The sequence below is a fragment of the Cheilinus undulatus genome, linkage group 6 (genome assembly GCF_018320785.1).
Source record: "Cheilinus undulatus linkage group 6, ASM1832078v1, whole genome shotgun sequence".
NCBI classification, from domain to species: domain Eukaryota; kingdom Metazoa; phylum Chordata; class Actinopteri; order Labriformes; family Labridae; genus Cheilinus; species Cheilinus undulatus.
The window spans coordinates 44,896,349-44,921,516 of NC_054870.1; the positions used below are offsets into that span (position 1 = coordinate 44,896,349).

At 38.9% G+C, this 25,168-nt stretch overlaps 1 protein-coding gene across 15 annotated transcripts in view; it reads right to left on the minus strand.

The window, feature by feature from the left end:
• dst (dystonin) overlaps nt 1-25,168 on the minus strand; it is a 172,688-nt gene that overhangs the window by 122,987 nt on the left and 24,533 nt on the right. For all 15 annotated transcript variants that reach the window (XM_041788873.1, XM_041788874.1, XM_041788870.1 and 12 more), the window contains one exon: nt 4,819-4,880. In XM_041788873.1, coding sequence (XP_041644807.1) covers nt 4,819-4,880 — 62 coding nt within the window. The remainder of the gene's footprint in view (nt 1-4,818; nt 4,881-25,168) is intronic.

A 25,168-nucleotide genomic window follows, 5' to 3' on the forward strand; every position in this document is an offset into this window, starting at 1 on the left:
CTCAGTATAAGAATGCAATATAATCCTGAGACAAAATGGCAGTCAATGCTTTGTAAAACACCATCGTCACCAAGGATGAAGAAAGCATGACAAAGCAAGTCCAAATTCACAGCCATGTTGATTGTTTTTGTTAACATTTAGGTTATCACTTAGGAGGAGTGGGTTCCAGAGTCAAATCTATTACAAACAGGATCTAAAAAAACTGTGAGAAAAAGTCAGAAGAAAGAGACCACAACTGAAACAAAAAGGTTTCACTCTTTATCAAGATGGGTCTTGGCTCGGGTCTGTGCCCAAAGAAACACATTTAAGTCTGTGTCAGACGTTAAGAACAGAACAAAAGAGGTTCTGAGATAACACCTGAAGACCAACTGCACTGTTTTGATCAGTGGAAGGCCTGAATGCAGTGATGTGTTGATGCAGAATAAAACTGTATTGCAGCATTAATCTCATTTCTAATAGCCAGGCCTCATCTCACTTATAACAATCCCCATTCTCATTGGAAAACCCCTCAGGATTATTAAAACCTCAGTCAGCCCATGTTTCACATCACATAACTTCATCGCTACCATTATTCATTATTGCTCATGCCATGCAGTCAACTTGGTGTTAATGTCACAGAACCCTGTTTAAGTTCACAGTTTTTCTCCTCATTTACAAATCCATCTGAGCTTACATGAATGAGCCATACTCTAAATAACAGCCCGTGCAGGACATCATTGTGATACTTAATCTAAGCACTTAAGCGTGGCACTTCACAGCTTTGGTCTGAAGCGCTCTCCTTGCAGTAGGCCCATCTCTCCTTCCTGTCCTAAATACCGCGCCTCTGAAATCACCCCGCTGCCCGCTGACCTGCTTTCACACAGGGCTTTCAGCACCGTAATCCCAGATAGCCGGCACAGCTGTGGAGCCAAAATAGACCTGCACCCTTGTGTTATTGGGTCAGACGAGAAGACCCCCAACTATTACTCAGCACCTCTGATTTTTCATTGACTGTGTGTGAGGCCTGCTGAAATCTGGCTGTGAAACATGAAATAAAATAGTAACAAAGAGTCAAATTCAACCATTAACTCAAGGTCAAAAACTGCAGCACAAGAACACTAGTTTTAACATGTATGTTGTTCATTAGTCAGCATCTGCCTTTTTCATGTTTTACTGCAGTTCTATTAACATAAAATATGATTTACTGCCTTTTCTACCAGTTTTAAGATAAATTTGACACTAAACTGCTGTAGCTAACACTTCCTCTAGGCACAACTGGAAGAACTGTGGTCATCAGCATTGATCCATGGGAGGCTCCATCCCCATAAAGTGAGGATTAATGGAATTGGCGGAACCCTTAAATTCACCCTCAGGGCAGGTTTATGTTGGTACCAAGCTTTGAAGATGACGATCAAAGGACACACAAACCCTCAGGAGCAAAACAATGACTTCAATATGGCAGAGGGGAAGAGTGGCCCACTAGTCATGTGATCATATGAGGCTGTTAACAATGTAGAATGTTATTTGCATTTCTTTTAGAAGAAAATGTACCAGTGAAGCTGCCATACAGTTCTGTTGCTGTTTAAGGACTTATGTGGGTAATACAACAGGCGTCCTTCCACACAAGCAGCTCCTGCGGTACTCAGACAGAAGAGCGCTTTGAACTGACATCAGCATGCAGGCATGCTAATGTGTAGCAGGTATCATTTTTACCACACTGGTCATGTTGGTTCAGTGTTTAAGGCTAGAAAGGTTTTATAGACTACACAAAGAGCAATTCACAGTGCTTTACAGCGTTTTTAAAAAACCCTAGAGCGTTAAGAGCATCATTGAATACAAAAATAGAAACAGAAACTAAATATATAACTAACCTCAAGGTTTCAATAATATCCCATTAAACATAAACAATACTCCTGCTAATGCCCAAGTCTTCTCCTGAAGTTCAGTTCAGACTACATGTTTTCAGCACGATTATAGTCTGACTCATGTAGTGTGTCATAGTGAACGACAATCAAGACCATGTCTAAGGCCGGCCACACACTAGACAATTTTTTTAATCTGAAATGATTTTAAAACCGTGGGAGACCACAGACTTCAGGACAACTTCTAAACATTTTTCATCCTTTATTCTCTGAATGCACAAACTAGACGACTCAACCAGATTGTCAGATCACTGGAGACCCGCCTACGACCTCGCATCATGTGACCTCAGAAAAAAAAAAAAACACGGATGTCTGCCGATACCGGTCTTGCTGTCTCTCCATAACAGGCTATCCTTGCATGCATTACAGGTGAAGCAAAAATCATAAAACAAGGGAAAGACTCAGGACGAAATCCTGGCTGGAATTAAGGTACAGTTGTGTTTATGGTTGTGAGCGGTGAAAGTACGTATGATCCATCTGGTGACGCTACCCGATGTCTTACGACGATTTATGACACAATTTGGAGCAGTAAATTAATCATGTTGATACCACACACATGCAGACTACTCAGACAAATAATTGTTTGCAACGAGGCTCCAGTCGGTATACGCCCCCACAATCGTCCAGGGGGGTCAAATCTTACCTAAAATTGGGCTTAAAATCCTGTAGTGTGTAGCCGGCCTACAACACCTCACAACCTCCCGACAGAGAGTCTAGTATGTTTGATTTTTGTCCTTCTTGCTACGATTTGTTCCATATCAGTGACATTTGCCAATGAGAGCAGAGAGTGCTCTGCATACGCTACAGTCACAAATGTAAACAAACCAAATGGAAATGTAAAAGAGTCATGAAGTTGGTGCAGAGGAAATGTGTGTTGACCTCCGTCTACAAGATCCCTGCCTTTATGATGTGCCATTGAAGGACCCCACAGCTGACCGTTAGAGAGACGGTCTAAGCGAGAAACTGCCATTAGCATTAGCATAAAGCTAGCTTGTCATTTATAATAACATTTGGATAGACAAACAGATACAGTACAGCGTAGTTAATACTTTTATTTACAGTACTCTTTCCAGGTACAATCTACCTAGGCCCTCTTCTTTCCAATGTCATAATGTTGGTTGCAATGACTGATTGTGTACCTTCATGTAGTCTGTCACGTCTGTTGGTCTAGCCACCGCTTTGTGATCAACTAATCTGACATAGTGAGTATCATAAAAGACAAAAAAATTTTGTAGTCGAACCTCAGCTAATGCGTCTTTAGTAGACTGATCAGTAGTGGTAGCTAGGCTACAGTTCTGGTCAATGGGCCTTCTCTTTTAGCTCTACTGACCAGGTATAAGCAAACACAGTCAGGGTTTCCCAACAATGCACTTCGCATGCTCCCACCGTGTCTCTCCCAGGCGTGTGTAGGCTGCATAGCATGCTACCTCAATATTTAAATCAATAAATATTCCAGTAATATTCTCGTCTTAAGTGTTGAAACATCAGTGTACAAGCTTGTTTACTTTGAAATGAGTGTTAATTTTTTTACAATTCCCATTGTAATGCATAAGAAAATAAATCATTTTTGCAAGAAGCAAGTCTCTTCCAGAGGATAATGTGATATGGGGCTCCAAGATTGACAAATCCTTGGCACTGCAGTGATATAAAATTCATAAGCATTTTTGTTTCTCCTGCTTGGACATGAGTAACAAAATGTTTCGACGTTACAGACTGCAGTTTATCTAGCTACCTGCCTTTACTCAACTGGTACATCTTCCTTTCATGCCAGGATTTGAAGAAACTTACTGGCAGTTTTTGGCAGTTCAGAGACGGGAATGACTTTCCCATAAGAGGGTGTGGATTTGGCAGATTAAACAGACATGCACAGCATCCAAAAGCCAATATTATTGCTTTGTCATTCATGCATTTCAAACTTAATCTCATAAACTTGAGGTTCTTTTTATAAATGAAACTACACTCATGGTACTAACAGTCTTCTCTTGTACAACAAACTCAAACTATATATTTTCATTACTTTACACTGTCTTTAATAAATGAATCACTGGACCACATATTTACTTGGCATTGCAGAAATTGGTGGGATTTTTAGCTTAACCCCTTAAAGCCAGTTGTATCATATTTGATACATACTTTTATGATACCTCTAATTGATATGATCATAAATTACTAAATAAAAAAACTTCTGAATATAATCTGAAAAATGATAAAAATGCCCTCAAGTGGATTATCAGTTACCAAAAACACCAAATGCATCTAATGAGATACAAAAAATATATATGTTAATTTTATGGAAATTTGGAATTTTTTGGATTTCAGTAGAAAGTGACATAAACGTTTCAGTTCCTAAAAAATTAGAATTTTCTGGCTATAATTTGTGTTCTCAGCCTTTAAGGGGTTAATGAGTGATTTATTTACCACTGACGTCTGTATTACATTACAAATGATTGCTTGATAGTGATTCATTTCATAAAAAAACACACGAGACATGCTAGAGCATGTCTGTCAGCTTAAGTGTTTCAATAACTTGCACAGGATGAGCCAACAAAAGGCGAGCCGTTGCTATAGCTGTGCGACATCACATGTCACGTTAATTGTTTTTAATCAGACCTGAATAACATCTGGGGAGGAATGTTAGCATGCTAGGACTAAACATGGAGACAGATAATTGTTATCACTGCTGATACTTCTTTAATAGACTGTTTGTGTTGGAGAATGGTTCCCTGATTGCCCAGGTGAATAATGTCAGATTTTCTACGATTGCTCAGCTTTCACTTTTGTGTTTATGTAAACATTGGGCACAGATGAATGAGATTTTTATGTGCAGAAATTCCCACTTTGACATGATCTGTCATCAGGTTCATATGAGGGAGGAAAAAGGTGAAAAAAAAAAAAACACTCAGACATTAGTTCTTACCTTCACCAGATGCTGGTTTATCCATTTTGTAAATGTCTTTTTCTGCACTCTGTCTCTTTCATCTGAGGAAGAGAGAGAAAAAAGAAAACAAACATGTTGTGAATTATTCACATTATAAAGCAATCACCATAGAAGCGTTTGAGCAACATAAATCTCCTTTGATGAATCATCATGATCATTCGACAAGCTTAATTCTCTGTTGTGTGAGCCTGTTATGTAGCCTATTAGGCTGTATTATGTTTGGTGGTAACAAGCAGCTCATTGTTGTAGCTTTGCCTCCACTCCCTGCTGCACGGAGTCAATGTGAAATGCTATTTCTGGAGTTAGTGAAAGTTTTTTAGAGAACTTTCTTTGGCTATTGAGCAGGATGTCATTTCCCAGAGGTTGAGTTAGCATCACTCTCTGCTGACTGCTGCTGACCACATTGTTTTTTTGTTTCCCATCACCATAGCAGCCAGAGATCCTGCAGAAGCAAAACCAAAATGCAAATAGATGCAACTAAAAAAAAAAACAAAAAAAAAAAAAAAAAGAGGCAACTTTGTGCCTTCTAAAACTCAATCCATGTTAAGTTTGATTACAATGAAGATCATGACTCTTGCAACACTGATTCCTCTTTTCAACATTATGAACAACTTTGCTTTGTCATTGCTGTACTTTTCCTAAAGATTATCCTCCCTTTGGTGCATGAGGCAGGATGGATGCAGGCCAGTCTCCACAATGACTCATCTTCCACGTCTCTGCTTGACAAAGCTCTTCTAAATGAACACATTGAACACAGTATAACTCACGTGTACTATCAATAACACAGACAATGATCTGCCAGCAAGGTCACGTTCACTCAGTTGCCATATTTCCCCAGAAAAGCACAGTGCAAAGAAGTGTTTTCCTGAACTTTGAAACAAACAACACAGATAACCTCCTCCCTCTTTCACTTCATTGCAGCTTACAAGATAAGTTTTGCTCAAGGATATCTTACCAACTATTAGCAATTAGCAAGCACAGACATGATCTATCAAGGAAATGACGTTCAGCAGTAAGATTAATACTGACCCATGCAGCACATGAGAGTTACCATGTGAGCTCTCTGCTCCCTCTCAGTCTTAAACAGGTACTTCATCTTATGCAGAAGCTCCCGAGGGCTGTCCAGAGGATCGTGGTTCAGGTACACGGATGCCATGAGGATAAGCTTCTGAGGAAGCAGTAAACCGTCTTCCTCTTCTCGACTGCCTCACTGCCTGTCTGCCTGCCTACCAGCCTCTAGGGCAGCCGTGACTCCGTTTCTCATCCAGAGCAAGTCCTGTCAGGTTTTCCATGGCTACTCACTGTTTTGACTTTGCACGCGGTTAAGTGTTTATCTTGCTGCAGCACTCAAAAACCACGGGAGAAAAATCAGAGCTTCTTATAAAAAGCAAAAGAAACATATATCAGGATGGTTCCACCTCACTTAGGCAGGATAAAGCTGGTTTTGCAATCTAAGCTCAATTTATCACTTCTGATTGCAGCATGCTTCATTTATAATAAAAATATCTTATCAAGGTGTTTTGAGCAGTATAACCATGCTCAACAATAAACCTTCACTTTCTGGGATGCAAAAGTGTCCCGATAACAATCTCTCTAATGTGCAGCTACCAAGCTTCACTATAATGTTTACAAGAGAAGGAACAATTGGACAACATGAAGGAACAACATGAACAATTCCAGAAAATAAAGGGAAATCTTTTTGTAGAAGTTGTTCACTTTAAACTTAAACTAGTTTGTATGAATTATTTTACTCTTACATGATCACAGCAGTAACATGCAACATTTAAAGCTACCTGTATCCTTAATATAATTCATACAAACTAGTTTGTATGAATTATTTCATGAATTATTTTACTCTTACATGATCACAGCAGTAACATGCAACATTTAAAGCTACCTGTATCCTTAAAATAATTCAATAAAACTAGTTTGTATGAATTATTTTATGAATTATTTTATTCTTACATGATCACAGCAGTAACATGCATACAAGGTACCTGCATCCTTAAAATTCATTTTAAAATAAATTTTAAAAACTACAAACAATTCTAAAGGTTTAGCAAAATTTACATTTTTAAAGTATGAAGCAATCATAACAAAACACACTAAACTTTGTAATCTGCATTTTACTAATTGTAGCAATAAGGCTGACACTTCTCATTCTTAAAAACCATGCTGTCTCAGTGATCCTGAAATATGCACCTCTGCAAAAACTGGGGTACCTTAAGAGCTCTGTGATAGTACTCTCTACAGAGTCTTTCATTTAGTTCATCTAAAAATAGTGCATGTGAAAAAAGCTGCAGAGGATTGTAAAGTGGGTTGCTCCGACAATTATGTGTCACATGGAGATCAAGGGCTGACATAAGGATGAAATATTTAAGGAAGCTACACATTAGCCTTTAGCTTCATAGTCTGCAGAAACATTTATTAAACTTGGGGAGTCCACAATCACACCAGCATAATATCATTAAGTGCTATTTTTGTCACATGGTAGCATAAAAACAAATGATCATTTAGTGTTGCAATCACTTTGTGTGGAAAGTGTGGATTTTTTAGGTCTCTTTCAGTTTTTGTTTGATGTCAACAAGCCAGTTAACGTTCTGTCTGTCACATCTTTACAGGCCAATCAGAGCAACAAAACACGTGACGTCGTAGCCCCAAACCAAGGTGCACGGCCATCGACGAGTTGGCTAAACTCCGTAGAGAGCTGAATAACGCGAACCATGGCGACTGTAGACATGTCAGTACATGACTTTTGTTGTTTTTGAAAAGAAAACAACTCAATGCTGTTTTTTGTTCTTAATTTAACGAAGAAATGTCATCAAGTTCTGATAAAATTGGCGCTTTAGCAGCATCCACGCTAATCTCTTCCACCATAATTGCACCAGCCTCTTCTCACTGCTTGCATACTCCGCCGCGCCCGAAAGTACTGCCCCTCGACGCCGATTGGTCTTGTGACTTTCTAACCGGCCCCAAACGGTTTAGACGGGAGCTTTGCAAGATGGATTCGCTAGTGAGAAACACGGGAACGGGCGTATCCATCTGCTTTGCAAGGTTAGGTCCATAATGTACAGGACTGGTACTGGTAAATTTTTCATATATTTGGTGTTTTATGTCATTTTTCAAAGGGAAAAAAATCCTACTATTTTTACTATCAGCCAATCATTTATTCAGTTAAAATGCAATAAATGTTATTCAATTATCCTCGTAACTGTGTTCATTAAATATTGTACAGTGGGATTGTAAATTAAAAAAAAAAAAAAAAAAAGTATAAAATTGTATGTTTTTGTACTTGACTTGATTTTGTCTGACTTGGAAATCCCCCATGGTCTAGGAATGCTGAGATCTCAGAATTTTTTTTTTCAATATACTTAAGTACAAAAATAATCCTAAATTTGAGCACGGTTTTCAGACAAAAACACTTTTTTATATTATTTTATTTTTATTTTTCAAGCAATTTGGACAAAAACACTTAAGGAAACATGTTCTGTGTGGAAAATATCAATTCTTAGCTTGATATATGTGTGTACATTTTCTAAATTTCAAACACTTGAAAGGACAATTTCATCATATTGTTATAAATATATCTTTTAAAAAGCATTTTTTTAAATCAGTTTTATGATTTTTTTGTTTTGTTTTGTTTTGTTTTGAAGATCCAACATTTCATACAGAAACCAAAGTTTAAAAATAGTTTTTAAGCCGAGGCTGTGCTGAAAATGATACCAAACAGGAGCATGTAAACATTTTCTGACTAGTTTACGTAAAAAAAAGGGTATTAACAAAACTGCAAAACAGCCTGTGGACTTCTAAGGGTTAATAGGAGAGTGCAAAGGAATAATGTCAAACTTTGTCCTTATGCTGAGTATGTGATGCAGTGAGAGACATTTTCCAGCAGTTCTGCTGTGTCACTGCTGATGTGTCTGTCCCTGCAGCCCCACAGCTGAATTAATAGAGAGATAAAGCAGCACAGCCAGCAGAAGGCACCAATTTGGTTAGTAAAGCCCATTTCTAAGCTCTTTGCTGAATAATATATAAACCTCGCTGGAAAAGCTCATTAATACAGACTCGCCAAGGAAGTATTCCAGGAATCTTTCAGCTCAGAGCAAAGGGCAGAAGCTGACCTGGCTTTCACACACGCTCAGCAGGAGGCGACTGCACTTCACAAACCACACTGATTACTGACAACAGGCCTGATTAAAAAGAGCCCTGTATATCAAAACATGCTGACTTTATCAGATTAGGATGTGCGTCACATTTTAGATTACTACATTTTGAGAAAAATGTAAAAAAAAAAAAAATGTTGTAAAATGAAATCAATGTAGTGATGTTAAATTGCTGCCTAGTCCTTTTCCTTTGAACTGTCATCCTTTACCTGAGCGCTGTTCTACTGAAGAGGACATTAAGGACAAAATTACTGTGATGTAGATCAAGGTGACTACAACTGGAAAGATGTGAAAAGAATAATGCTGGCATCAGCCATCACTGCCCAGTGTTCCTTTAAAAAAATCAGATCAACATTTGTTGCATCCAGATGGTGTAAATATCATCCTCCGAAGTCTGTGTCCCTCATATTAAGGTGCATTAATGCAAGCAGTATAAATAGCAGCAAATCTTTAAAGAAGCTATGAATACTGGTGAGTTATTTCTGTACCTGTGCTTGAAAAAAAACATTAAGGTGTGCTTAATCGTTTGGTGCCCTCTTGAGGACTTTAAGAGTATAAAAAGTAAAGCATTACTCATAAAGGCAGCGACTTCTCCCACTTCACAAACATTAGTAGGTCACACAACCTGAAAGGTGCAATTGATGCAAACACTTTCTGTGAAACATATCACTGACATGACGTCGGTCCAAACATGACTCCCCCTCCTGATGTCACTCAACTTTGTCAGAATGAACCGAGGTGTAGAACTGAATTTGGTCTGTTAGAGGCATGCAAAGAAACTCAAACATAAGTCATGTACTCATTCATAGCATTGGTCTCCTCTTGTGATGCCCACTCCCTGCACTGTAACTAGATCTAAATCTGTTTCATGTGTTTTTCTAATAATCTGACTAAAGACAAGGGATGAAATTTAGTTGTTGCGGTTACTTCCATTGGTATATATTGTGGATTTGTCATTTAATGTGCGCTGTCATAATTCAAAAAGATGTATACATAAATGAAATAACTAAACCAACTTATAAAGTGGATGATTTCCTTTTGTGGCTGTGCCAACACTCATTACAAAAATCATTTTACACATCTAGAATTTGAGTAGTCTGTTCTAGTATTCATCTAGGATTTTTTCCATACAACCACAACATTGACCAGTAAGCCTTTAAAAAGCAAAAAAGGAAAAGAAACATAAAAGAAAGAAAAAACATAAATTAAGCATGAACACCCAAATCAAAGAGAATCTGTATTTTTAAACATCTATTGCCAAGTCTAACAAAGCAGGTTTTGATTATCTTAAATGGAATATCTCACAATAAAACCTTTTAAAAGGTTTCCAGAAAAGCCTGGAGCATACACATGACTACCCAGTAACCTGCTGAGCTGCAGATTTTAACAGTGACTAAGTGGCAAACATTTTTGACACTAGTGTGATACTCTGGGAAATTCTTTTCTAATAATAAAATCAAGTCCCCCTCTTAAACTTGATTACAGTGGAAGAATGATATATATTTAGTAGTATAAATTTACTCGTACTCTAGAAATCCCCTGATTGAGACTATTTGTGTTCAATAGAAATATATACTTGGCATAAGTTAATATAATTTTGAACACTGGAGAGGGGAATTTGCTTTATAAAACTCTTGCTTAGGGAAAGTTTACGGTGGTATAAAGCCACATGGTACTGTGTCATTTACAAAAAAAAAAAAAGAAAAAATAAGATGGTTAGATGTATACCACAATGCACCAAATCCTGGAAGAGGAAGTCAAGAAGTATTAGTGTTTTTCCATTTTTCATGTAGATGACTCCTTGACCTTCAACACTGTGATTTGATATGCAATTATTTTTTATGTTTCTCATCTTGTATATTTTCCTACAAATACAAGCAATTAATTATTCTATCCTATAACCAATATAACATTAAATAGATCAAACTAGGGCTGAACAATTTTGAAAAATAATCTAATTGTGATTATTTGATTCATATTGCAAATTTGATATTGAACTTTTGCATTAAAGGAATGATTTTTTTAATGTCATTCTCATTTTGATAAAGCAAAACATGCAAAAACAAGGAAAGTTGGATTCTTCTTTAAACTTTTACAATGAAGAACTCTTGATTGTTCACATGATGTGCAGAGAATACCACTTCTGCTGCAAAAAATGTATTAAACTGTTTTTTGACACACATTTAGGTTAAAGAAATATTGCACCTTTTGCAATTTGAAAATTCCAGCAGGCAGCTTTAAGCTAAATTTCCATGAATTGCCCAGCTCTACTTTTAACACTGTTACATTCTTTTACAGAGAGATGATAAATTATCATTAGTGCTGTTAAATAATTCATCAACATTGATTTATAAGTGGGGGAGAACAGATGGTCCGGTGGTGTCTCTCCCCACTCTCTTCCCTGTTTCTGAGTCCATCCATTGTCCTTCCTCTATCTACTAAAGGCATGGAAAGACCCAAAATGAATATTTAAATAAATAAATAAACACTGATTGATTAATTACAGGAAAAAACTTGAGTCATAAAATTAATGCAAATTAGTCACACCCTGATGACGTACTGTGTCAATGACTATGATGTACACAGGTGAGGACATTCACCTGGTCCTTCAATTTCTTTAAGCTATTTAGCCATCCAAGACAGTGTTAATTTTGACAGCACATTTTAATTTAGTTTGAGTTATAGTCTTTTGCCAAAAATATCTTTTCGTTTTAGTCATAATTTAGTCACCTAAATTGTTTTAGTTTTAGTCTAGTTTTAGCAGATGAAATTTCCCAACATTTTAGTCAATGAAATCTACAGTAACTTTAGTAGACGAAAATATGGAGTATAAAGGGTAAGGCATTTTTTTATGTTTTCTTGAATTTCTGAAGTCATTTTTTTACACCATGATAAATGAAACATCTATTAACCCTTTACTGAATGCTAGTAAAGTTTGAATGTATAAATTAACACACAAATTTAACTTTCATGTGAAATCCAATCACCTTCATTTAGGCGACCTGTCAGAGCATCTCAGTAACAATACTAGAATTCATAACAAACAGTAAACCTGCTCTCCATGAATATATCATGGAGACTGTGACTGGATATATGCCTAACTTGCCCCTACTATCTACATGACGAAATTAGGTCTGATTGCATAAAGTCTCTGTCAAACATTTTCGTCTCGTTTTTATTTGTTGACGAAAGTGTCAGTTAATAGCATTTTAGTTTTTGTCTATGTGCACTGGTTTTTATTAGTTACCGTCTCATTTTCATCAGGGGATAAAAGGCTGCTGACGAAAACTATGATGAAAAAAATGAGTCCACGAAATGAACACTGATCCAAGAGTATCATCAACCCCTCTGGTTTCTTTTTTTCAATGTTGTCACTTCAACCTCAATTAATTCCCATCCACAACTGTTATGGGAACAGTTAAGAAAGATATTAACTAGATATTAACATCTCTTGCATAACCTTGATCAATGATCTATGCATTGGAATAAAGTGGGACTATGTATGACTAAACTATTACATTTTTAAAATTGGAACAAATCTCAGAATTTCTGTAGTTAATTGTGATTAATCTCCCCATTTGGAGATTCCACTATTTTGAACTGTTTTTGTTTTATTTTGGATTTGTGTCAAACTAAGGATAACTGACTTGGTTTAGGAGATTATTGAAATGAGACATTAAGGAGCAGTGAGGTGCTCATTTTACATTACTATGGTTGCAGGGAAACCCTGCAGTACTTAACCAAAGTGTACTGAAGGAGACAATAAAGCATGCGATTAATTAAAACAATTAATGCACTTATTATCAACCTTGATTAATCACAATCAATGCATTAATGCTGACAGTCCTAAAATAAACTCCTAAAGGAAACATGTGCCCTAAACAAAGGCTAAGCACCCAGTAAAGAGACGCCCAAGTCCAGTAATACCCTTTTTTATTGGCCCCAAGTCAAACCATGCAATCTGATGAGCAGCAAGAGCCAGGATATCACTAGGGTTGTCAAGTGGGAATCTCCCTTGATTCATCCAATTGCTCCCACGACACCTAAGGAAGGCTGGATGATGAGCTCTGGCGCTGTTCTTTATCTTGCCTAATCTACCACACATGGTGCTTGTGGGCTCTGCTCCCCACCCTTAACAGACCCAGGCTTTGTGTGTGCACGCCTCAGGTAATGATGATGCTGGCACTAGCTGCCCTACCACTTAGGCTCCAATGGCTCCCCACAAACAAAACACAGCTATTTCTGATGCCAAAACTACACATGAAAACATGTGAAGTGGTTGAGACTGAAACGCTTAGAAATATTTTTTCCATGATAGAAAAAAAGATTGTCATTTACTCTACAGTCTTGAGTAATCAGTGCTGTAAATATGACAGCAGCCAGACCAGTATGATAGTTCTGTTTCACTGCATGTGTCTCCTGTCTGATCCTATAGCCAGCTAGCAGGCCAGCATGGCTTTCAAACGGAGCTCCTCAGACACTTATTTGTAGACCTCAGCAGAGCACATGTGCACATCTATAAATAGCTACAACCCTAAACCATGCTGCCCCTGCAACAGCAGACCACATAATCTGTGCCACTGAGGTGATGTCCTTCATTTCAACATACAGGAAAGATGATTGAAGTCAGGACCCGTGGTAGAGAAGAATCTGAAGAAGAGTTGATTTAGAAGTCTCTGAATGGTGCTTGATATCTGTTCTTATGGTCTATTTTATTATGAGAGAGATTTATCAGTCCTTAAGTGGTGTTTACGTGCGTTAAGATATATTTGTCCAGTGTAGTTTCAAATACTCCAAAACTAGAGTTTCAGGATATGACAGTGGCTGTGTGTCAGCAGGGATGACTGGACTAAATTGCCTCCAGCGAAACATAACTTTCTGAAATTCAGCACAGCAGAGCAGCCTACACTGATCTGTTATGATACAGTTTCTTAAGCTTCTTCACACGGAGGAGCAAATAAATTGTTATTTTCAGGGAAATGTCTCACGCAGTGGGGGTTGGTGACAGCCTTTGGCATCTTGTTACGTCAGGGTGCCTAAAATATCCTCAAATTCTGAGCACAGCAGAGTCAAAAAGTCCTAGCAATCAAAATCCAGCAAGAGTAATCCTCTTGACCTCGCATGGGAGGGGAATCAAAACAGTCATAAAGACGACGCTGAAAAGCCCTCAACCTTGCCGCCTATGACGAGGACTCGCTAAACATTCTTGCTCAACAGCTCTCATTTCACATCTCTTGTGTCACAACCAGCCGAGTAAGCACAGGCATGTTTGCATTAGCTTTGTTTAAGTACAAGGCTTTGTATTGTGTTGCATGGCAGTAGCTAGGATTTTGTCAGACATCTCTAGCTTTGCATATCTGAGCTAAGCTGTCTTTTTTACTTATATGGAATAAAAGTGCTTGGAAAAAGGAGGAGATTAATCACTGAAGCGTTCAATGATTGATAATGGTTAAGCTTTTGCACAGTAGTGCACGATCTTTGCCCAAACAGGAATCTAAAAGGATGTGTCAGCTGCAGGCCTGCATTCACCAAAGACCCACAAATGTTGACGGCTGGACAGAAAACATGTAAAATACAGTTTTCTCAAACATGCTCAAGTAAATTTACCTTCACAACATTCATTCACATTGATTGCAAAGGTGTGATGTGTGTCATCCCTGTCTGTCCTGCGGAGCAGGAGCTCCACATAGAAACACAGTGAGACATGCAAACACATGCAGGATCATGCTCCCCCACTGGCTCTGCTGATCCCATTTTTCTCTCAGTAACCACTTCCGGTACAGAAGGGGGATTTCTTCGTCCCCTCCATATGCCTCTGTGATGTTGAAACATTATAGGGGCATAAATATCACAGCTTGAAATGGCACTGTGAACTGAGCTTAAGATGGTTTCATTTTAAGCTCTAATAAGTCAAGAGACTTTTTAATCTTATGCATAAATTATGCTTTATTATAAGACTTAAATACAATGCAAGTGTCACAAATATGGCTCTTACTATTACAGATAATTAAATACATTATTTCTTATCTTCTAAATGGTTTGGATCATTTTAAGTGCTCTCTTTTAATGTGTCACTGTCTTCCCTGTGCCGTGATGTTTTTGACATTTTCTGCTTTCACTGTGAAATACCCTGCCCCTGAAAACGTGCTGCATAAACAGACTTGCCTTGGTTTAAAACAAGCACACATAACAAGCTCAACTTGATTTTTTCAAAGAATGCAATGTTGTAACAGGGCGCCTGAAGAATAGTGTTTTATTATGAATGATGACCTGTTAACTTTGGGGAGGGAAAAGAGATTTGTAGTGGGAGTTAGTGTCTCTTTCTTTGTGCTCAAGCATCTGCTATTCACACAATCAGATCTAATGCTAACCACGTTATAAAACTGTACTGAAAAAACACTCTGAGTTAAATGCTAATGGCAGCATAAGTTGCAATATCAGATTTATTGTTGTGAATCTAATCTTTGAAGTCCCTGAAAAGTCATATAAGTTCGAGGCACGCTAGATAAGCTTCTAAATGAATGATTTAAAGTTAAATGAAACTGTATGGGATTGGTGCATAATAGGGCTGAATGATTTGCAAAAATAATCTAATGCGATTTTTTTCCCCTATACTACGACTGCAATTTAATATGTGATTATTATTAGGTTCCTCATCATCAAAAAATTCAAGCAATAAATCATTCTATATCATAACCTATATTCAGTCAGGAGCACTCTCATCATACATTTAAACATTTTATTGCAAAATGGATATAGTATTTTACTTGCAGGAGAAGGCTCTGCTCAAAGGAAGCTCCTTGGGTTTATCAAGCAGATACATTTATGACAATGGATACTGAAAACAATGAAATTATTTTTGAAGCATTTGATCCATAGTAGCACGAATATGAGGGTGCAACAAGCTTTAAGCTATAAAAGAGGCAGCTGGGGTGGAGGAGGTTAAGCTTTGCTAGCAGCAACAGCAGCAGCATGGGGCATCAACATTAAAGCAAGCAGGGTAGAGTGGTGAGAAGTACGTCATACTTAAATGGACTGCTGTGTTGAGAGAAAGAGCTTTGATTGGCTGTGGGTGCTGGGAGGCAATAATTGGGATCACTTGGCTATCTGCTGATTATGGCTGGGTGTATGATTTCTGTGAACTAATGCTAAGCTTCATTAACATTAGATAAAATGAACTAGGGCAGAACAATAAAAAAAATATCTGATTGCAGTTATTTCTGCTCATACTGCACATTTGTTATCAATTGCTTTATTGGAGAAAAACGTACATAAAACACAAGAAGGAGGATTTTTGTAAACCATTTTAAAAAACTGACACTTGAATGTTTGTATAATATGTATAAAATCTCTGCTGCAAAAAAAATATGAATATATCAAGCTGGTATTTTGACACATTCTAAGTTAAAAAAATATTGCAACTTCTGTGTTTTGTAAATTGCAGCAGGCCGTATTTTGATTTAATCTAATTTGTGATTAATTGTCCAGCCCTGGTGCATAAACATATCCTCGCTGATGTATACCCACACTTTCCGAAGTATCAGGGTCAGAACAACTCTGTTGCTTTACTAAATGTTGATTACCCACACCGATGAAATCGGCAGGGGGGTTATGTAAAGAGTTCTGTATCTTTGTTGTTTGTTTCTTTGTTTGTATGTGTACAAAACAACTCGAGAACGGAAAGTCGGATCTTGACGAAACTTTCACGGAATATTGGGATAGTGACAGGGAAGAATCGAATAGATTTTGGTGATGATCTGCACACCCGTTCGGTTTTTCTTGGACTTCGAATTTTGAACATCATAGTAATCAATGGGAGCGTAAGTTCCTCGGTGGCGCTGCTTAGGCGTGGGTCTGCCACCTTAGACGGCCATTCTAGTTTGTGCTGTGCTCATGGTGGATTAATGTTGGGTCTTTTGTTATAAACTAACATAACAATATGAACTGTGCTATACAAATAAAGACTGATTGGTTGATAATGTCATCAAGCATACACAATTTCTGCATTGCAGGACTACATTTTCTTGCTTGTTAACATGCTACTGGCCCTCACAATAACAGCTTTGGGAAAAATTTTGCAGTCACTGTGCACAATGAAAATGCTTTGGCCTAATAAATGTGCTTTAGAGGGACAAAATCTATAAGGACTTTTCATGTAAGTGAAATATTCCTGCAAATAGCAAAATAGTTCAAGCTGTTTAAAATTTAGTCTGGATTAAAGTGATGGACTAGCAAACAGTCAGACATGTTTGCCTTAAATAGTTTCTTGCAACTTCTACTAATCTGAAGTGCTTCTATTGCAGAGCTTACCTTGATCAAACTTGACACATTGATATTTTTAAAAATTTAATGTACAGTTTATTTCCCTTGTTAAGGCCTACAGCAGTGATGACTCAGCACAAAAGTTGCTACACTGTCCCACTGCATTTTAATAAACAGGTTGTTTTCCTGCTATCTTCACAAGTAAACAAAAATTCTGCTGGGTAGGTTGTAAACAAAGTAGGTTAAGGAGAGATACTCGCATGTGCATTTTCCCCATTCTTTGTAAGTGAGACTGCAACAGTCAGTCATCTCAGAGGGGCAGGGCAGCATCTCAAATATGTAACTAGAACAGCTCTGCAAACGAAACAGGTTGCCAAGCTTTGAAAGAACCTCTTTCAGTCAGAGTTTTCTTAAGTGCAGTGCAGACAAAGACAGGGGTGTTCTAAATAAGGACTACACACTTCTGTCCAGGAATTAATATCATTTTTTTCTACATCTAGTTTTTGCAAAGTGCTGCAGGAGACACAGCTTATGATCATGAGGCCTTGTATGAGCACACAACTTTCAGCCTCTTTAACTTGTTGACGCCATGATAGAGAAAACTGTTATTGTGCTAATTAACAACGTAACTGACATTTGAATCATTAGGTTTCAGACTGTTAAGATGTAAAGCTTAATAACCACATCAGTGAGGCAGCAATATTGTGTTACCCTTGATGAAAAGCAAATGCAGCATGAAGGTGAAACCAATGCAGCACTCTTATCCACGCACTATCACTACAGAGGCACTCAGCAAAGTCAAAGAGAGGGACACAGGAAGCATTAACGACTGCTAATGGGATGTTCGCAGACACTTTCCAACATGAACAGACACACACAGATGCTGACACTTTAATACTGGCCTCAATATGTAACAGCTGCAACTGCAACATCTGAGTGAGTATCTGTGCACAGGATAAACACAAATTCCCCTGTTTGACACCTTTAAACTGACAAACACAGTAAGCAAAGGCCCATGTTTTTCAGTGTCATCCTAAATGAAGTAACACTTCAGCCACTGTAAACTTTCCAACAACTGCAAGAGCTTCTTTGAGATTCAGTAAAGACTGCACAATAAATCTTTTTTTCATCCTTGTCAAGATGTTAACATGCATGATAAATTAATCTTAACGGTCAGACTGTAACGCAGTGACTCAGAAAAACATTATTTGTACATCCCACGGCATGTATCCACAATGAGCATAACATTTTTCGACCTATGAGGCAAAGCTCTGGACAGAAGGTTCTTACATTCACGACTCAAACATTTAAACAGTCAGCTGAAGCCGCAGCTTGACATCAGGGACTTTCTGATTTGTTTCAACTTGGTAGCATTATTTTAGCTGAGAGAGCTTGAGGGAAGGAAGAATAGGGGAGCAGGGAAAAGCTGGATGATAAGGGTTGGACAAAAGCCTCATACGGCAATATCATCATCCTGACTTGTGTGATAGAACTACTCGTACCAAATATAGATACTTTTTTTTTTAATATTAAATTTAAATGTACACATTTCTGCAAGTTAACTGGCTGAAGACAAAGTTTACAACGGGATAATAGAAGAATGATTCTTTCAAACGGCAGTGAAAGAAGTCAAGAGATGAGGGGAAACATAATTGTTGTGAATAAATGCATTAATCTTGCACTTTAATCTTTTAGTGGTTTTCTTCATTTAATCAGATATTGTAATGTACCATTGCATGACAGTCCTGGGATATGTAAATCACCAAGGATTCACTGTGTCATGATGTTATTATTAACTTGAAAATTATGGTGAAAATGCCAATGGATTCGCAATATTTGATGTTAGACTCCCAAACTGATGGCATTTTCTCATGTTTGACCACAAAAGCAGATCTGAGTTTTTCTAAAAGGTCACTTCTCCAGCCTCTTCTATACATCAGCAGTTAGATATGCTCAAAGTCAGCATTAAATTGATACTAAACAACAAATAAAAATCTAACTTCTGACATCTGTTACACCTTACCTGGGGCCAGGCTGCAGTGGCAGCAAGCTGAACAAGTCAACCCAGACATCCCTCTCCTCCTTACCAACTCCTTCCGGGGAACCTGAGGTGTTCCTTGACCAGACAGGATCTATAATCCCTCAAGCACATTCTCAGTTGTCCCAGAGGTCTCCTCCCAATTGGACATGCCTGGAAGACCTCCAGAAGGAGGCGCCCAGGGGGCATCCTGATAAGATGCCTAAACCACCTCAACTGGCTCCTGTCAATGCGAAGGAACAGCAGCATTCCCTGAGCCCAGCCACCCTCCAGAGAAAACTCCTCTTTGCTGCTTGTGTCTACAATCTTATTCTTTCAGCAAGTACCAAGAGTTTATGGCAATAGGTGAGGGATTGGGAGGCACACTGACTAATAAATATGAAGCCTTGCCCTCTGGCTCAGCTCCCTCTTTACCAGAACAGACTGGCACAACAACCACAAAACTGCTGACACTGCACCAATATGCCATCAATCTCACACTCCCCTTTACCCTTACTTGGGAACAAGACCCTAAGATACTTGAACTCTTTCATCTGATGCAAAGATTCACTTCCCTCTCAGAGGGAGCAATCAACTGGAATTCTGCACCTGGAGACTGTGTCCATGAAATTTACAAACAGAGTTGTTGACAAGGAGCAGCACTGACAGAGGCCAACACACACTGGGAATGTGTCTGACTTTTGTGCTGAAAATACAGACACAACTCTCACTTTGGTTATACAGGGATCTAATGGGTTGCCACAATGGCCCCAGGGCCACATATTCCTGCAGTACCCCCCACATGACCCCTGAGGGACACAATGGTAAGCCTTCTCCAAGTCCGCAAAATGCATTTTGACTGGATGAGCAAACTCATGCTCCCTCAAGAAGTCCTGCAAGGGTAAAGAGCTGGTCCACTATCCCACATCCAGGACAGAATCTGGGCTGCTCCTCCTGTATCTGAGGTCTAACTATTGGCTGGGGCCTCCTTTACAGGACCTGTGTTTTTGAGAAATTGTATGAAATGTATAGTCTGTAACAATAGGGCTGCAGGTCAAGCACTGAAGAAATTCTCAACAGTGCCAACATTCAGGCAACATCACTCCCTCTCATGTGATGTTTCTTTCAGTTATAAATAAAAAAAATTAATGACAGATTATTTTTATCTCTGCCAACTCGTCTAGTTCCAGTTTCACAGAAAAAGACCTGTTGCTACACAACCCAAACATTTTACTGCACTCTTACTGCTCTCTGCGTGTCTGACGTTAACACAAACCGTTGCTTTACCAGGTAAATATATACTTGTGTGTATATGCATTTTACCATGAGATCGGTGCACTTTGAGTTAGATGTGTAACTTTGAGAGATGAGAAAGTGTGAAAAAATACCTTTTAAATTGTAAATATAATATCGCTGCCATCAGGCCAAAACCTCCTATCTCCAAAATCAATACTTTTGAAAAACATTGGGTTGTGGTGGCAGCAGGCTAGGCAAGGCAATGTAGACATCCTTCTCCCCAACACTTTCCAACTCCTTCTGGAGGATCCAGAGGTGCTCCCAGACCAGACCGGGTATATAATCTCTCAAGCACATTCTCAGTCTTCCTCGGTCTCCTCCCAGCTGGAACTGCCTGGAAGACCTCTAGAGGGAGGCACCAGGAGGCATCCTGATCAGATGCCCAAACCATCTCAACTGGCTCCTTTCAACGCTTATAGAGCAGCAGCTCTACTCTTACTTCCTTCGGATGTCTGAACTCCTCACTCCATCTCTAAGGCTGAGCCCAGCCATCCTCCAGAAAAAATAATTTTTGCTGCTTGTGTCTGTGATCTTATTCTTTCAGTCATTACCCAACGTTTATGAATAGGTGAGGGTTGGGAGGTAGATCAACCAGTAAACTAAAAGCTTTGCCTTTCAGCTAAGCTTCCTCTTCACCACAGTGGTCCAGCACAACACTCACAGTACTGCTGATGCTGCTGCACCGATATGCCCATCAATCTTGCACACCTTTTACCCTCACTCATGAACAAGACCCCAAGATACTTGAACTCCTTCACCTGAGGCAGAAACTCACTGAAGGGGCAGTCTTGGCAGACCCAACACGTTCTGAGAATGTATCTGACTGAGAATGCAGACACAACTCTCATTTTGGTCATACAGGGCCTGATGGCTTGCCACAGCGGACCCAGGGCCCCATATTCCTGCAGGACCCCCCACATGACCCCCTGAGGGACACAATGGTAAGCTTCTCCAAGTCCACAAAATGAATGTAGACTGGATGAGCAAACTCCCATGCTCCTTCAAGAAGTCCTGCAAGAGGCCAAGACAGATACGGCATTGTTCCTCCTTTATCCAAAGCTCAACAACCAGCCAGAGCCTTCTTTCCAGCACCCTGGAGTTAACTTTACCATGGAGGCTGAGTAGTGGGCTACCCCGATAATTCGAGCTGTGCCATTCCACGGGCTATTTTCCATAATAGCACTGATTTCTGACAAAAAAATAAATAAATAAAAAAATCAGGAAAAATGGACATTTGAGGTTTTGGCCCCACCAGTGATATGTAAATATACTATATAATATGGCACTAAGAACTCCTGGCTGAGGCGGAGTGATATACAGTACTGTGCAGAAGTTTTAGGCCAATATTGGCCAAAATTTGAGGCTGAAGTAAGGCGTGTAATGATGAGTACGCCCACCTGAGGACCCCATCGGGCAGGAAGGATTATTGACACAACCCAGGTCATGCTCTGGATGTCTTTGTACATTACCAAGGGCATGGGATAATAATCTGATGAAAACAAAACAAAAAAACCACAGCTTTAGGGCGGATTTATGGGTAAATGTGGCACTTAAACATAGCCTAGGTTACTGTTAGGGCGGGTAGGAGGGGTGCCACAACCCCCTGTGTTGTGTGTATGTTCTAAGCACCTGAAAACTGTTGGTGGTTGCTGGGCGTATTACCACGGGTGCAAAGGCCCGGACAAAAGAAATGCTATTAAGCTCGACCTTGGCTGCTGAGGGACACACATACATGTCAAATGTGACAACACTGACTCTGGCTGCCCTCCCTCCTCTCTTCAAGCCCGGGGTTGTGGAACATCAGGACCTGTGAAGAATCTACATGCCTAAAACTTCTGCACAGTACTGTATATTGTGACTTAGTGATGTTCTCCTACATCATCACTTAAAATAGCTCTTGTCCAATTAGATTGCTTGGTTGGAATTATTTGTTGTATATATTGGCATAACAGATCTGCATATCCTGGGGGCCTATGATATTAGTTTAGGCTTTTCTGGTCCAGCCAATTTAAAACAAAATCAAATTGTTTTGAGTTAAGATGGTATAAGCATGGATGGAGGCCTAATCAGGAACAGATTTACCACAAATGAAAAAAACATCCCAACAACAGCACCGAATTATTTGAAACACATCAGTATGATTGATATACAGAGGGATAAGAAATCAACAAAAGCCAAAATTTATATGTCAGCTTTTGACTAGTTTTCAGTTTGTTTTTGGTGGAGGTTGAAGTTTAGAATTTTGTCTTTCTAGTATCATGCAGCACTCGTGCCACAATAACAAAATCAGCACCACATCCGTGATCTGTCTTTTTACATTGTTACTTTTTACAATTTCTATCATAAAGACCATGCCATTATAGCAGCAGTTTTATAATGACAGCCCGAGAGTCAACACAAAGCAGATGGAACTTCTCTTTTCTTTTCCAGCTATGAAGCAGTGGAGAAATATTGGAGAAATCTGTTTCCTGTTGCTAATGTGGGACTGCTTCCCAGCATCTGCTGCATTCGGGAGAGAAGGGTGGAGCTGCTGGAAAGAGAGAGAGAGTGAGAGACAAAGAGAGAGGCAGGCTGTGGAGCATGAGTCAGGGTGGGACGCAAAAGATGATCTCATGTAAGAGGAGCTAAAGTGAAGCAGTGGAATGAGGTTTGGTCATGCTGCTCTTCCCATCACCATGACAGCATATAAATACAACATTCACAGATACAAGCATCTCACTTGGACACATTTAACACAGCTGAATGGGACTGCATTGACTGCACAGATTACACATAAGCTTGAAGTTAATGTAGAAGTGCTGCTGATTCAATGTGCTCCATAAGAACAGAGCGTATAACTCTAAATGATACATGTACGAATAATCAAGACTACAGGAAACAAATCATTTCTGTATCTTGAGACTGGTGGTTGAGTAAAAAGCTTTTTGAGAGCTCTTCTGGTTTTGAATTACACTGTCCATCTCTGCCCATTTTGAATGAGGCCGATTGATTAGATCAATGAAAGGCTTGGCCACAAGAACAGTATTATCTTTCAGCACAAACAAATCTAGTGATCCCTGTATGGAGATGTCCTGATAACATTTTCCTTCCTGATATCAATAATGATACCTTTAATTGTGTAGTATCCAATACAGATGGTCCCTAATTCTGAGTGTACAATGCACGACTTCAATATGATAGTATAAAAGTCATGGTGGTTGAAGTCTTTCTGTATTTCAGTTGCCTCTTTCGCAATACAAAACACTGAAAAAATGCTCTTGCTATGTCTAACGCACACATATACATCACCAGCAAACACAAGTAGCAGCTAAATAATAACAAATATTCCTTGTTAGCTGGAGCTCTGCAGATGTTTTCTGCTAGTTAATATTTTTAAGGGTATTGGCCCTGCTGTTGCCATTGTGCTTTCAGAAGCTGCCTGACACTTTGCACAAGTAGAATCAGGAAAAAAAGCCCTGAAGTTGGACAACTGGCTTGTGGCTCTCCTTTCAAGGTGCGCGTTTGTGCAGTCATATGACCAAAATATCAAACTTGTCAGAAATTAATGCAACCAGGGCTGTTATCAGCCATCATGTCCCCTTGTGACACTGCAAGACAAACATTGTGACCAGGCTGAAATCTGGCCCAACTCTGAACCAGTCATACACAACTTGATAATTGTGTCAGAATCAGTTTAAAATGTTGCAGTGTATGTCTGATCTCATACTGGTGGAGTAATTCTAAACCTATAGTATTATTTTCCGGAAGTTGTAGGCCATGATGTAGTAGTTGTAGTTGGATGTACAGCCTGTCTCAGAAAACCGAAGGATTTCCTAAAACTGAAAACAAACTGCTCAAACCTTCTTATCACTACCACTGCTCAATGTCCACCCAAGAGTGGTGAATAAACCCTTATCAATGAAGGTCTCTGCTAAAGCATAGAAGCACAAAGAAGACAAAAATAGCACTGATCTCTTTATAGGAAATGCACAAGCAAATTTATTTCATTTATTTTATACTTTAAGTACATGTTACTGCTGACAACAGGACAACATCCAGCTATGCAATGAAAATTACACCGCAGAAATAGCCTTCTGTTTGCATTTTCCAAGAATCGTGTTATGTAATATATATGGTAGGGAAGCACAAATGCAACATTTAAACATTGGTATCAGCCAATATCGGCCCTTTAGACAAATGTTAGCCATCAACAATGATGTTGCATGAACAGATGTCAGAAGCAGATGTTAACCTGATGTGTCATACTGATTTAATGCTGGCGTTTAGCAAACCTCGTGGCTGATTGAGAGAAGAGATTTCTTAATGGGCAGAAGATGTGACCTGTTGGACAAACTCTGATCTGCTTTAGTGGTCAAATATGACAGAAAATGTTTGCATTAAAGGTTTGCTGCACCAAAAGAAGTCACGAAAGAACAATGGTATCAGTTGGATATATCGTAACTTCAAACATCAATATCTGCATCAGTCCTGATTTTTTACAGTCATTGCATCTCTAACATTTGACAGGACAATATCAGCAAAATAATAAAAGGGAGCAGCAACTATTGATGTGACCACCAAGTTCCCCACAGTAGCTTTGAAAACCACACAG